At 39.3% G+C, this 16281-nt stretch overlaps 1 protein-coding gene across 4 annotated transcripts in view; it reads right to left on the bottom strand.

Annotated features, from left to right (window-relative positions):
• Positions 1-16281, bottom strand: part of CACNB4 (calcium channel, voltage-dependent, beta 4 subunit) — a 416418-nt gene that overhangs the window by 58855 nt on the left and 341282 nt on the right. For all 4 annotated transcript variants that reach the window (XM_006834541.1, XM_006834544.1, XM_006834542.1 and 1 more), the window contains 3 exons: positions 12321-12440; positions 10409-10531; positions 3239-3369 (listed from right to left, as the gene is read on the bottom strand). In XM_006834541.1, coding sequence (XP_006834604.1) covers positions 3239-3369; positions 10409-10531; positions 12321-12440 — 374 coding nt within the window. The remainder of the gene's footprint in view (positions 1-3238; positions 3370-10408; positions 10532-12320; positions 12441-16281) is intronic.

Below are 16281 nucleotides of genomic sequence, written 5' to 3'. Positions count from 1 at the left end.
TTGCCTGTCAGTTTTTCATACTGTGGTGGCTTACGTGTTGCTGTGATGCTAGAAGTTATGCCTTGGGTATTTTAAATACCAGCAGGGTCACCCATGGTGGACAGGTTTCAGTGTAGCTTTCACACTAAGACACACTGAAAAAAAGGAGAGGCAGACCACTTCTGAAGGATTAGCCACTGAAAACCTTCTGAACAGCAATGGAGCATTGACTGATATAGTACTGAAATATGAGTCCCTCAGGTTGGAAGGCAATCAAAATGCAACTGGGAAAGAGGTGCCTCCTCAAGTAGAACTGACCTTAATGGAATGTGCATAAATATGGATGTCTTTCAATCGGTTGTCCAGGTAGCTGTCTTGCAAATTTCCTGGTATAGTTGTATGAGTGGTTCTAGTGTTACTTCAGTTTGTTCAAACATTTTAATTTGTATTCCATCAATTCCTGGAGCCTTATTTTTCCTCAATGCCTTCAGCGCAGCTTGGATGTCTTTCTTCAATACCATTGGTTCTTTTTTTATTGTGAATTAAGTGATAGTTTACATGGGAGAACATTGGTTTTAACACTCATTGGTTCATTCCAATGATTACACTCTTCTCTGTGCATAATCATTCAACAGCATTTGCTTCTATTACCTGTCTTGTTCTTTTTTGGAGGGGGATATACACAAAAACACTAAGGAGCTCTGGTAGCGTAGTGGTTATGAATCGGGCTGCTAACCTCAGGGTCAGTAGTTCAAAACTACCAGTTGTTCTGTGGGAGAAATATGAGGCTTTCTGCTCCCATGAAGATTTACAGTCTTGGAAACCCTGTACAGGGTCGCTATGAGTCAGAACCAACTCCACAGGACACAACCACCACACAAAAACACTCAGGAATATGTAATCATTTAAACAACCAAAGAGCACATTTTGCAAGGCTGCCTCCTGGCGGCCAGCACACAGCCTTTCTCTCCCATGAGTCTAGAGTCCTCATCTCTGCCTCCATCTCTGACTTCTACCTTTACAGTTGTGACAGTCGCAATTAGTCATAACAACTACTCACTATCGAGTCATAAGAATCTTATCTCCATCTCCTTTCACCAGACCCATCTAGACAAGATGAAAACTATTCAGTGGGGATTCTACCTTTTCCCACATATTCTGAAACTAAACTCCCTCTTGAAAACTTGCAAGCCAGTCACTTCGTGCCTTTATAGCCCCCTTGTTTTAGGCAGCTGCAATACCATTGGTTCTTGATCATATGCTAACTCAACATTGGCCATTTGTTTTTGGTACAGTGACTCTGTATTCCTGCCATCATCTTTTGGTGCCTCATGCATCATTCAATATTTTGCCCATAGAATCATTCAGTATTTCAAGTGGAGACTTGAGTTTTTTTCTTCAGTTCTTCCAGTTAAAGAAATGTTGAGTGTATTCTTCCTTTTTAGTTTTCTGAATCCAGGTTTATGTACATTTCATTATAATATTTGATTTTGTCTTCTCAAGCTGCCCTTTGAAATGTTCTGTTCTTTTACTTCAGCATTTTTTCTAGCATTAGCTTCTCTGCATTCAAGAGAAAGTTTCAGAGTCTCTTCTGACATCCATTTTGGTTTTTCCTTTCTTTCTTGTTTTAAAAATGACCTTTTGTTTTCTTCATGTATGATGTTCTTGATGCCATCTCACAACTGTTCTGGTTTTCGGTCATTAGCATCTAAGGCATCAAATCTGTTCTTGAGACAATCTCTATATTCAGGTAGGATAGATTCAAGGTCATATTTTGGCTCTTATGGACTTGTTTTAATTTTCTTCAACTTCAGTCTGAACTTGTATATGAGCAATTGATGGTCTATTCCATTGTTGACCTCTGGTCTTGTTTTTGCTGATGATATTGAGAATCTCCAATTCAAGGTCTCTGCCCATAGATTAAGTCCATTTGAGTTCTGCGTATACCATCTGGTGAGGTCCAGGTATTGTAGTCACCTTTTATGTTGTTTAAAAAAAGGTATTGCAAATAATAAGTCATTGGTGTTGCAGAAATTGATCATGCAATCTCCAATATTGTTTCTATCACCAAGACCATATTTTCCAACTACTATCAAACAGATCTATGATGGAAGAAGTGCAGCCAGAGTGCTCCTTGGAAGCCAGGATCGCCAAACTTTGTCTCTTATACTTCAGACATATCGTCAGTCGCTGGAGAAGGATATCATGTTTGGTAAGGTGGAGGGTCAGAGAAAAAGAGGAAGATCCTCAGCCAGATGGATTGGCAAAGTGGCAGCATTAGTGGGCCCAAGCGTGGCAACAATTGTGAGGTTGGCCCAGGATCAGGCAGTGTTTCGTTCTGTTGTGCATGGGATTGCTATGAGTCAGTACCGACTCAATGGCACCTAACAACAACAACATCCTTCCTCTTTGTTTCCAACTTTCACACCAGTCACCATCAGTGCATCTTGATTGCACGTTTAATCAATTTTTGACTGAAGCACTTGGTAGAATTCTTCAATTTCATCATCACTGGCTTTAGTGTTTCGTGCATAAATTTGAATAATAGTGGTATTATCAGGTCTTCCTTGTAGGTGTATGGATAATTGCAACATATTAAATTCAGTGCTTCAGTGTAGGCTTTAACAATATATGCAGAGTCAGTATGACTCTGATTTTTCTTCTCTTGATCTCTGCTTATATTTCTGGGACCTCTAAATACTGGTACGCTGAGATCTCTGTGGCTACTTTATTAGTTCACTAGAGGTTGTTTCATCATATGCTGGAAGAAGTCTTCATTCCATTACCAGAAACTACAGATGTTGCAAAAAGTCCTGGGTGGGGAAGGTGACACTAGTACTGGGACCAATATTTACCATCGCATTTGTGCCCACTTGATAGAGGATTTCTGAAAGCTCACCAAATGGAGCAAGATGTACGATCAACTCAGTTATTCAATGATTGTTCCAGGAAAAGATGCTCTGTAAGATTCCTATGAAGGAAACTCAGTTCCAAGGATGGTTTACTGAGGCCACAGAAAACAGTTTCAATTGTAGGTTGGTTCTATTTAATTCCAACAATGTTAAAGTTCAGCATGCAAATGGGGTTAATGAAATATCTGAAACCCTTTTGTGTCGATTTCAGAAAGTCTATGTACTCAACAAAGATATTTTGGTTTGAAGCATACATTTTTAACCTGATAAGTAAATTTACAAATACCATCTATTTTTTCTGGCGGGTAGCAGAGGAGAGATTGATTATAGGAAAGAAGAAAGCTTACCCTCCGTGAAAACGTCCTCTTTTTTGTTCTTGCTGAATCCGAATGTTCTCCAATCTGAGTGGACTTGGAATGAAGCCAATCTCACAGCCCTCCTTCACTAGTCTTCCTATCCACCAATCATTATTATATTTCTGGAATGCAGAAATAACACAGCTGTTCATAGTAATTCACTTATCTTCACATTCCATGAGTTAATTTCAGGGACCTAAAAAGCTGAACACTATACATGTCACAGTATATTACTGTTGTTGTTAAATGCTGTCAAGTTGGTTTTGACCTATAGCGACCCTGTAAAGGGGTTCCAAGGAGCAGCTGGTGGGCTTTAACAACCGACCTTGCAGTTCAGTGCATTATCTTGCAGCATCACACCACTACTTCATAGTATGTTATATGTTTATCTAGGTAGATTGTAGGCTAAAATGTTGTTGTTAAGTGTCATGAAGTCAATTCTGATTCGTAGCACCCCTGCATAGGGTTTCTGAGGAGTAGCTGATGGGTTTGAACCACTGAACAAGTGATCAGCAGTCAAGCGCTTATCCTACATCGCCACACTAGAAATCCCATATAGCATTAATGAGACTGCCACCAGGGCTCCTTTCCTAGACCAAAAGCATTCCCCAATAATGTACACAAATCAGTGTAGCTGTTTAAATAAATGAGTGTGTGTGTGTGTGTGTGTGCACGCTTTGGTACAAAAAAGATAGTAGGCTAGATTTCACCTGTGAGCTACAGTTTGGCAACCACTGGGCTAAAGTCAGTTTGCCAACCTCTGGGCTAAAGTCAGGTCCTATCCCTTGGAGTTCTTGGTCCTTGTAAAAGTCCTAACCAGTTCTTTGTTGTTGTTAAATGTCATCGAGTTGGTTAAAATCCATAGTAAACGATAGGGTTTCTGAGAAGCAAGTGGTGAGCTTAAACAGTTGACCTTGCAGATCAAACCAACTTTTCAGTCCAGCACATTAACCCCCAGAGCCCTAAGGACAAATATTTGTTGTTGTTAAGTGCCACTGAGTGACCCTGTATGGGAGTTTCTGAGGAGTAGCTGATGGGTTTGAAATGCCAATCTTGCAGTTCAAATCAGCCTTGCAGCTGAGTGTTTATCCCACAGTGCCACATTAGGACTCTAAGTACAAATATGTATAGGTGTCATTCAAAATCTGGTAGACAAGCTACACATGCCTCAGATACAATACATTCATAGTCTATCATTTGAAAAAATCTTCCAGGTAAACATCCCATGATACTATGTATGGCATAGTCAATGGGGAAGAATCATTAGCTTTCAAACAGAGAGTTTGTAATTTAAGGTTCGTTTTTCTACTTACAGAAAAAGAAGATTACTCTTAAAAAGTCTAAAAACACTGCATATTTGAATGTGGAGTTTCTGAGATAATCTCCATATGGCCTGAAGCCCACCCAATAGGAACTCCAAGATTTCCAATCAAAATAAAGTTCCATGACATGTAAATTCAAGTCCCACAAAGGCTGCAACCAATATGGAGTGAAACTCTGCCAATATGCCTTATTGGATGGGTCAGCAAAATTGCATTTGTAATTCTAGATTTCTGAATCATTCAGCAGAAAGCATTTATTCCAAACCACCTGTCTCTTAACAGTAAGTTTCAGCTAGGTAATTTCTAGAAATCAGATTATCAGTCCTATTGTTTAAACCCTCCAGTGTAGTGGTTAACACTGGGCTGCTAACTGAAAAGCCAGCAGTTCAAACCACCAGTCACTTCAGTAGAAAGATGAAGCAATATGCTTTCATAAAGATTTACAGCCTTGGAAATCCCATGGGACACCTCAACTCTGCCTGATGGGGTTCCTAGGAGTTGGAATTGACTTGATGCAGTGGGGTTGGTTTGGTTTCTAAAGCCTTCAAAGATGATTCTCAAAACGTTCTTTTTGGCTTTATCAGTGTTAGCTAGATAACTTTCTGATGATAAATATAATTTTTTCATAATATAAATATTTTTCAAAGTGTAACAACTGTACATAGTATATTCTGCTTAATTCTGAAGCAAAAGAGAGGTAAACAGTGGAATATATATGTCTATGGCAGTAACACATGGTGAAGGAAGGATGGATAAATAGCATCATCATAGCACGAAATTCTGAGTAATTCTGAACTCATATTATCAAATTCAAAAGAAAAGTATACGGTTTCAGGATTTGGCCTTAGCTTGCACACATCTTATACAGAAGGTGCAAGGTGTGGAATGCCTACGTAGTAAACAATTTGGCCTGTGGTACTCTTCCTGAGGTCAATGAGTGGAAGCTGATCAGACAAAGAAGGACCACCTGGGCACCCAACACGGATTAAGCTTCAGGAGGGTTAATGTAATCTATCCTGGCCTGGCGGAGAGGTCAATAAGGGCCTTGGAAGATGTAGGCTCCCTGGAGATTTTTGGGTGGTGAGAATGAACATCTGCTCTCTGGAGGTACGCACGTCCCCTGGGGACATGAAAGTTTTGAAAGTTCTGAACTGAGAGCCCCTCCAGATTTCTCCATGTGTTGTGTTTGTATCCTTTCACTGACAGATTAAAGATAATTCTTTTCCTGGAGTTTGTGATTTGTTTCAACACATTCCTGAGTCTAAGCAACAGAGAAGGGACCTATACCCATTGACCTAGTGCCATGTGAATGGTGATGAGAGACAGAAGGGGCTAGTACCTCCTCACTTGGCCCCTGCTGAATGGAGATGAAATAGATAGGGATATGCTGGTGGTTAAGGAGCTCTGGTAGCATAGTGGTTACAAATCGGGCTGCGAACCTTAAGGTCAGCAGTTCAGAACTACCAGCTGTTCCGCAGGAGAAAGATGAAGCTTTATGCTCCCGTAAAGATTTACAGCCTTGGAAACCCTGTACAGGGTCGCTATGAGTCAGAACTGACTCCACGGCACACAACAACAACATGCTGGTAGTTGGGGTCTCAACTGATCAGGCAAGGGAAGCTGAGGTTTCTATAGTATACAGTTGGTGTGTGGTGTGGGATTTATTATCTGTCACCTATTTGCATCACAGGTGCGTGCTCTCAGCCTCTCTCCCTAAACACTTTTAAAAATAATGCCATTGAGTCAGTTCCTACTCGTAAGACCCTGTATAGGGTTTCCAAGGATCAGCTGGTGAGCTTGAACCATTGACCTTGAGATTGAAACCGATCTTGTGGTCCAGTGCGTCATCCTACAATGCCACACCAGAGTTGATGACTCTGTGTGCTTGATTTTGCACAAGGTATGCACAGAATGTAACATGAGACTAAGCTAAAGAAATGTATGTTGAACAATCTAGGTCTTAGTTTCCCTCCATCTTGTTGCACGTTTTATTTAAGGATAACAAGTTTAAAGATAATATAGGCTTGTTTGGAATTTTAAAAAGCCAAGGTGGTAGTGTGCCTTGGAGTCAGTTTCAACTCATAGTGACCCTGTATAGGGTTTCCGAGACTGTAAGTCTTTACGGGAGCAGAATACAAGGGGACTCTTTAAAACTCTTAGGTGCAAAAAACCACCACCCCCAAAACAAAAAAACTTTGGTGTATAGGTCTGAAATTTAGATTTTACTGTTGTAAGGACAAATTAGACCACGTGCCACAGTTTCCTAGGATTTAAGTTATTATCCGAAATTAAATTAGCCCACTGGGACACTCATTGATTAAATGGTACCAAAATGGTCTTAATGGGCCCCTAGGTGGTACAGGTAACATTCTCTGCTGCTAATGAAAAAATTAGAGGATCAAATCCATCCATAAACACCTTAGAAGAAAGACCTTACGATCTACTTCTGAAAAATCAGGTTTTTGAAAATGAAAGCTCTCTAGAGCACAGTTCTACTCTGATACTTACGGGGTCACACATGAGTCAGAATCAATTCCATGGAAACTTTTTGTTTTTAAGTGATCTTAAAGGACTTCCTGAAATGGTTAATGTAGCTTCCAAAAATGTTTTAACTTAGTTCTGGGAAGCAGAAGCAGCGTGGGGAGACTCTGACTCATTGTGCATGAAAGTCCTTTGAGCTGCTTTAGAGAAAACTGCTATGCAAATTCAAGCGCTTATGTGACAAATCTAATTGTAGCTCTTCTGTAATTAAGCTTTTTCATCGTTGAGACAGTATTTAAAATGGTGAATAAATGGTCTTCTAGGTGATTGTTATTGTAAAATATTGCCATGTCAGTTTGGACTCATAGAGACCTTATATAGGGTTTCCCGAGGAGTGGTTGGTGGGTTCGAACTGCCGAACTCCTAGCAGACCAGTGTTTATCCTACACTGCCATACCAGGACTCCCTCCTAAGTGGCAGATGAGAGGAAAGACTACAGCTTGATTATAGAAATGTGTTCATTTGTGTTGCTGTTCCAAGAGCATATGCCAGCTTTGAGTGAAAGTCACCTAACTGCTCTTCCAATCCTTCTCATTTTCATTTCCCTAAAATGATAAGTGCTTTCTCTTTCTAAGATATCTTCTTATCTGATGTTTCAAGACCTGAAAGCAAATGGCTCTAATTCACATAGGATTCCTAGCTCAACACCATATGCTAAACTGGCAGAATGAAAAAGAGAAAGTCACTGATTAACAAACACAGAGATCAAAAAGCAACCAATATCGATTTGGAGGAAAGCAATAAAATATAAGATTGGCATGTTCGTGTGCATGTAATAAGTAGGGTCTTCTTTTACTTCTTGAAATGCGGCATCTCCTTGGAAATTGCAGGTGTTTGCAAAGTAATGATTATGCCTTGGTCATTTATTATGCGGATGAATCAACTTAACATGCTTCAGGTCAAAGGTCCTTGTTTTCTTGGCAAATGTGGTTCTTGGAAACTACAAACAACTTCTTTGTATAAAGGAAGAGTCTAAAGCTGTCAAATACTGAACTAGCTAAAGGCTTTAATTCTATTAAGGAATAAGTTCTGGTTGATTGTGAAAAGAGTAACAGAATTATTGACAGATTAGTTATAAAGAAAGAACACGCACTAACCTACTGCAGAAGGCAGAATGATATAAACCACTTACGAAGAAAGGGAAGGTGGTAAAGAAAGTCCTTGTTAAAGAGACATTTACAATTGTCAGCAGTTCTTGAAAATAAAAAATCATATCCACTGAGACTAGAGAATTGGAAAAACCTGCATCTTGCAGATAAGGCTACATAAACTATTGAATATGACTGTTTTACCTTTAAGAGCCCAGAACTCAAGTCTTTATATTACTCATCCCCTAATACCTTCTGTTTCCTAGAGTCCTTTGCTCTTTTCTCATTTTTAACACTTTCCTTTAATTATTATACTCTCCAGTGTTGGTTCCAATGCCAAGGTTCACAGGACGCTAGCCCAGATTTCTATCTTGCAGACAAACTGTGTTATCTCTTAGGCCTAGCTCTATGTTGTAGTTAAAAAGCCACATATACATGTATCACATAGCTGAAAATTATAACCTCTTTTCAACATCTGAATTATTTTTGCTTATGAATTTCTCTTCTGGGTCACCCCTAATTATTTCTGCCTGTTTCTCCTAAAAGGAATGTTTCATACCAACCAGAAAAAAAAATCTGGGTGTTAAAAAACACACAAAATATTAATCCACAGAAAAATATAAATGGCTGTTAACTGTAATCTTATATTGTCTTAAGTCTCAGAAAATTAAAAAATATAATTGCATCATTAGTATCTCAAAAATGGCCTACAAGCTTATAGTTTAACAATTTGGCATGATGTTGCTAGGACCACCACATCTTGTGCATTGATGAATCATTCTTGAAACCAACATGGTTCTGATGGCCAATGCTATGTTATTAGTATATCAATAAAACAGCACAATATATGAGAGCAAAGAAGCATTTGGTTAATGCACCCATAGTTTTGTCAATACTTATGGTAATAACTAGTCTGTCAGTCATGTGACTAAACAATGTTAATCAAAGAGAGGCCTATCTCCTCCCAAAATATTGTACTGTATGAAAATAACTGGAAAATCTGCCTGTGATGTATCCAGACTCTTTCTTTCTGTGCATCGATTGAAGATGAGCATTGCAGTTCAGAATAAAAGAAAAAAAAATTCAACATTGAATAGATAGCACTCTCCTTAATAACTAGTTCATACCTATTTATTGTTTCTTACCCTTGTCTCTCCTCAAATCCACTCACCTGGTATCCTTAACTCATCTACCATTAGGAAAGTGGAAACTATCAACTTGATGCTTCCTTTTCCATTACTAATGCCCTGAGCTATCTGTGCCTGCATTCATCTTTTTCCTTCATGTTCCAATGATGAAATGTTCTTCTTCTCATCAAAAGTGTGCTCGGGTCTCCTTTTCTCCAGTCTTCTGCATCCTGTACTCCTCAGGTTTCACCACTTCAGTAGAGCTTTCTCTACACCTTGATCTTCTTCCTCTCTAGCTAGATGGTTTTTTTCCTTGTGCTCCCAGAAATCTCACTCCATGTTTTTAAAAACAGAATTTGTTGTTCTGGGTTGACGCAGTGTACTTGCCTATCTCTCCCACCAGAATCTAAGCTCCAGTCTGCAGAGATGATTGTCTATCTCTGACCCACCAATGCCAAACACAATGTCTGACATAAATAAGACTTCAATATATCTAGCCTAAATAAAGTATTGGATGTCACTATTCTATCTTTCAAGAGCCAGGAACTCAAGCCTTTATATTGCTTAACCCCTCAAACCTTCTGTTTTCCATGGCCCTTTGCACTTTTCTCAGCTTTAACACTTTCCTTTAACTATTATACTCCCCATTGTTGGGTCAATATCAAGTCTCACAGGACTCTAGCCCATATTTCTGTAATTATAAGATACTTTTTAAATGTACCATTCTGAATATGTGACATGCCCATCAAACTCATGTTTCCTGAAACTTGGATCCATAGAACAATGGTTCTACGTCATCCAAGGTGATTAAAAGATGACTAGAGGGTCACACATCTGCCCTGGATCTTTACATCCTCTGTAAAAGTTGGTCATGACCCAATGATACAAATTTATGATAATGCAAACAATGATCTCAGACTTCTAAATCTAAGTGAGAACTAAAGGATTTGGAAGGCACAGCAAATTCAATGAGGTACCACATTGGCAATGTCTCAGGTCTCCTTTCTGTTTAGTTTGGCTCTGAGCTGATTCCAGGCATTGGCTTTTTGGCAGGCTAAGGGATGCAGTGTGTCCTACATTTACCTCTTTAATGTGTAGAAAGTCCTTGGCATCAAAGGAAATGGCTGTGCTTGGAACAGGTACATCCTCGTCCAGGGCACCGCAGTAGCTCACATTCGTCTTCACTGCAAATGCTACAGGCTTGGACTAGAGACCAAACCATGGGATAAGGAATAAGGGAGGGAGAGAGAGGAGGATTTTCATATTGAAATGTAAATCAGTAAGATAATAGTGCCAGGCAATAAGGGAAATCATTTCCCAAAGAAGGATCTCAGATGGGTTTTACATTTTCAGGCAACATCAAGAAATTTGCAGAGATGACCCTGAAAAAAATTCAGTCCTATCAGACTAACAATTTGTTGCTTCTTCTGTGTTATTTTCCAGCACTTCAGATAAAGAATCATGTATTCTGTTTATTTTAAGTGGGAATAAATTCCCCTTGGCATACAGAAAATATGTGCTGAATTATTTTTTTAAATTTATAAAAAAGAAGAGTGAAAGGAGAGGAGATAATAAGTATCCTTTAAATACTTTGAAATCTGAAAACTTGTGGGATCTCACTCAATAAAATACCTTATCTTGTCAGTTAAAAAAAAAGGCTGGTCAGGCTTAAACTGAAAGAACATTCTCTTCCCATATCATCTGTCTAGCTAACACAATTTGGTTGTGAATTTGTTTTTTTTTTAATCCAAACTCCCACCCAGCAACGTCCACGTGGGCTGGGGTACCCTAGCAAGTACTCAGCAAACCACAAGTCTAAGTTAATAGTGCGACTGCCAACATTTGGGGGACTACAGTGACCACAGCAGGCTCTGAAAGACAACTTTTAAACAAAAAGTAGCCACAAAGGATATGCAATGTTTCCCACAGTTCATGGCTACTTTGCTTCTGGCTCATTCACTGTTCCATGGACCATGTCATGAGAGCAGCAGTGAATTAGAACCCTACTTGAGAACTCCACTGTTGTCTTTCTAAGGGCAATGCAAGAACTCCCTTCTAACAACCAAACAGAAATAGTGAAGGTACTGAAGCAAACAAAGATACTTCAATTACCTGAACCCATTGCCTCTTTTTCTCTATAGAAATAGGAAAGGGAAGGAGTTCAAGTCACAATTTTTCTACTAAAAATTAGAAGACTGAATCAATATATCTTAAGAGTGTTATAGATGGGAAGGAAGAAAAACTAGCCGTGACCCATTTTACATTTTGCTATTTTCATAAAATTTCACTTGAAAAATAGTGTCTATGTTTTGTTTTGTTTTGAAAAAGGTGGAAAGATGTAGAATAAGAGATCTCTATGCTAATTTGTTCCTTGTTGCCTCCTGGCCAGAAAGTTCTGAGGAAGTATCTCCCTGTGGAATATCTGAAGGTCTATTTGACAATGGCTGTTATTGCTCATTTGTGCTGTACTTCTCAAAGTTGCTCAAAGTTCCAAACTTCACATTGAACTTGAGTTGGAATATGAAACCAAGAGAAATGTGAAGGGTCCCATGGTGGGGGACAGAAGTGGGGGTGGGTGGGATGTCCATAGAACACCAGTACACTTCCAGCCTTTAAAAAAAAAAAGACTGATGTAGTGGAGAATATTCAGTAAGAACAAATGGAGCAAGGTGGTATCCTAAGAGGCTCTCTGCCCACACATGACAAGCTTAACATGGACCACAATTGCTAAGTTGGAAGATGATTAGTAAATCACCACCAAACCAAACCCAAAGGTCATCATGAAAGGTTGGTGCCTCAAGAAATAAATTCTAGGAATATTATCAACCTCTCTTAGGGGTGAGAGGTGAATGAATGTGGGAGCCTTGCAATCTAGTACCTTACCAGGATGATCCTCAAAGGGTTATTCTCCAGAGAAATCTGAGGCAGAGCAAGCACAGCTGATACCTGCTGAACACCATGCCACTTTGCAACCAAAGGTGGGGAAGAAAGTCACCTTTGCTCTCTCAAGCTGGATGGCTGCTTGCTGCTCTCTCTCCTGCCGAATGGCTTCCCGGTCCTCCTCCAAAGAGACATCGGAGTCAGATGGCCTGCTCGTGTAGGAATCCGCTGAACCCTGCAAAGGGAAATAGAGCAGTGTAAGGGAAGTGAAGTGTAACTTATGTTGTCACCACCACCGTAACAGTACCCTGGGGTGCGTTCCTCTCATTTGCATGGAGTTTGAGACATACACTCTGTGCCTTATTGCAAATATAAATTTAGATGGCAGAATACAGTTAAGCCTCTGAAGGTAGCAATGTTGTAAAGGAAAATATTTTGGCTAAATGAAGTACTAAAAAGTAAAACGCATTGAAAATTATGCAATATTCAGCCTCAATTCTTGTTTTTTTGTTCTGTATATTAAGCCCATATTCATTCGTGGAACGAATAATATATAGAATATTCTGTATATTAAGCCCATATAAATTCATGGAACTTAAATTTCATTCCATTCTCTCTTTTATGTATACATAAAAAGAGGCCCAATCTGTTACAAGAGTTAAGTCCTACCTGTGATTGGGGTTAAAGGTCAATTATTTGCCAAGTTCTGGTGTGGCGCCTTAGGGTAAGTAAGCACTGAGGTCGGTTTGGATGCCAAAGTCAGTGGTCCAAACTTACCAGTCACATCTTGGAAACCCTATACAGGGTTGCTATGAGTCAGCACCAACTTGATGGCACTTAACAACAACAACATTTGCCAAGGCAACTGCAGTTTCAGCCATTCAAATATAGCAGGCTAATTTTTAAGTTGATAATTTTGTATGGCCTGTGAATGATGTTATAAATATCCACATAGCCCTTGGCAGGAAAAAGGTTCCCAACCCCTGGTCTAAGACTTCAACATAGCAAATCAGTAAAATGATTTTATAGTTTCAATGTCAACACTATGGATTTACTGTTAAAACTTCAGTCATTATCCTATAATAACCCACAATTAGTCACTATGGCATCGAGCAGAAAACCAACCTTGAGGATGTAAACAAAGGTGTTCTCAGATGAAGCCTACATCCAGAAGGGCTAACTGAATGATACTGAAGTCCAGCCTAGCAGATGTGGCTGAGGGATAGTAGATGCCTGGCATCACGTGGTGCTCCAGCCATAATGACAGATGGAAACAGAGCAGCTAGTTAAAAAGTAAAACCTCTAAAAACTGAAGTTTGCTTTTGGCTGTTAAAAGAATTTGACCTTTGCAATTTTACTTAAGATGGCATCAGAACTTGTATTTGCATAGATGATGACATTTACAGAGCAGAGGTATTGCTAGGACTGCTGTCCTTGACATGTTTCATAAATCATGTGGAGATTTTGAAAAGTGTAAACCTACCTACACAGCTGAGAATCTGCAACCCAGTGCAAAAAAGAACTCTAAAGGATGAGTGCTGAAATTAGCCTTTTGGAAAAAACATTTAAAACTTAGAAATGTTATGGTTTGTTTGTTTACACATTATTTGTGAATTTGCTACCTGTAAGGAGACCTGGTGTGGTGCTGTATAAGTGCTGGGCCACAAGGTCGGTTTGAACCGTAAGGTCGGCGGTTCAAGGTCACCAGCCATTCCTCGGAAACGCTATATAGTGTCACTATAAGTCAGAACCGATTTGACAGCACTTAACAACAACAACAAGGAGGAGCAACTTTATCTTTGATGAGGACACCATTCTAGCTAGGATGGCATTTCCCATCATTTTCCAGTGTGGATTATTCCTGGAAGTTTAAGATTTATTACTAGATGGTCTTTGATGTGTTTCAGCCCTGGTACTGAGTTCTATCTCTGCAATATCTTCCTGAAAAAACATGCAAGTTACTGGACCACTTCCAAACTCAGTCTCCTCATCTGTAAAATGGGGATAGTGTCTACTTTATAGGGTTACTGAGGATTGTTGTTGTTGTTGTTATGTGCTGTGGAGTAGGTTCCGATTCATAGTGACCCTGTACAGGGTTTCCAGGCTGTAAATCTTTACGGGAGCAGAAAGCCTCATCTTTCTCCCGCGGAACAGCTGGTAGTTTTGAACTGCTGACTGTGAGATTAGCAGCTTTACTAAGGATTAAGTGGAATAAAATACAGTAAATGGCTACTATTTTCCCATAGGCAAGATGTGTTGCAAACCTTCTCTCATAAAAAGCCTGTAGCAGTGGGAGAGCTGCAATTCAAACCTAAGTGATCCATCTTCAGGGCTTGTGGTTTCAAACCTTACAACAGGCTGTGCTTGATGTTAAATAATTTCTCATCTTAGGATCTAACACACAGTACACACACAATAAATGCTCTCTCACCCACTTCTCCTAATGTGGACAGTTCTACACTGATACAAAGACTTAGGAGACTTTCATCATTTTGCAACTCATTCATTATATGGAAACAGGCCATCTTTAAATGAATCAATTTTTCTCACTATACTTATTGCCTACAAAACATACTGTGAATTTGGTAATTCAGTGTGTTCAAGTGCTTTATTGTAGCCCTTTTGGATAATAACCTTTCAGAGGAAAACGCATTTGTCAACCAAATTAAAACCAAATTCCTCTGTGCAAGTCTACTGGGGAAAATATGGAACTACAGAATGAATAGCTGCAGGGTGACTATAAAGCTTCATTCTTTTCTTAGGAAGAAAGCTAATGTGGGAAGAAGACAGAATTATACCCTGAATATGTATATGTAGATTCAAAAGAGGATATTTCTACAAACATATTACTTATGCTACACATATATCCATGAATATTGCAGAACATACAGGGTGTAAAGTTATGAAAACTTCTTAGACACAATCAAATACCATGAGGGAATAAATTGCTGGGTATTGGGGGCACAGGACCGTAGTAGTTTCAGAGGACACCAAGATCAATTAGCATAACATAATCCATAAGAATCATGTGCTACATCCCTTTTTGGTGAGGAGTGACTGGGGTCTTCTAAAGTTCAACCAAGGTTCAATTACTAGTCTTCTTGTCCAGAACAAAGAATAGTGAAGAAAATAAAAAATGCATGTAATCAATTAGTCCAAATGACTAATGAATCATATAAATATTAGCCTCCATGGCCCTGATACCAAAAGAACTAGATAGTGTCCAGTTGCCACTACCAACTGTTCTGAAAGGGATCACATTAGAATGTACTGGATAGAGATGGAAAAACTATGGAACTTAAAATCTTAAAATAAACAAAAAACTGGGCTGATTAGTTGGACAGAAAGTGGTGGAACCACTGAGGTTATGGCCCTTAGTCCCCCTTCAGGCCTAGAACTGAAATCCCCTTGTGGTTCAATTTTCAGCCAAACAACAGACATCTATAAAGTGAAGAATAACACTAGGGAGGTACATGCTCCTTAGAATTATCAACCATTTCAGATCAAAAGGGCAGCACTTATTTAAGGACAAAGTTCAGAACAATTAGGAAAGAAAGAGAAATGAAAACGATAAATACAGGAAGGAAGTGGAATATGTGGTATTACATTGTGAGGATTGTAACCAATGAAATGAAACAAAATGCGGTATGAATTATTGAATAGAAAACTAATTTGCTCCATAAACCACCACCAATTCACAATAAAATGTTAAAAAAAAAAGAAAAAAAAGAAGAGCAATGACAATGTTGTTGTTAGGTACTGTTGAGTTGGTACTGACTCATAGCGACCCTATGCACAACAGAGTGCAACACTGCCTGGTGTTGCACCAACCTCACAATTGTTGTTATGCTTGAGCGCACTGTTGCTACCACTGTGCCAATCCAACTTATTGGGGGACTTCCTCTTTTTTGCTGATCCTCCACTTTACCAAGCATGTTGTCCTTCTCCAGAGATTGGTCCCTTCTGATAATATGTCCAAAGTATAAGAGACGAAGTCTGGCCATCCTGGTGTCTAAGGAGCATTCTGGCTGTACTTCTTCTAAAACGGATCTGTTTGTTCTTTTGATGATCCATGG

The sequence above is a fragment of the Chrysochloris asiatica genome, unplaced genomic scaffold (assembly GCF_000296735.1).
Source record: "Chrysochloris asiatica unplaced genomic scaffold, ChrAsi1.0 scaffold00012, whole genome shotgun sequence".
NCBI classification, from domain to species: domain Eukaryota; kingdom Metazoa; phylum Chordata; class Mammalia; order Afrosoricida; family Chrysochloridae; genus Chrysochloris; species Chrysochloris asiatica.
Note: the sequence above shows the minus strand (reverse complement) of the source record. Positions and strands in the feature narration are given on the sequence as shown.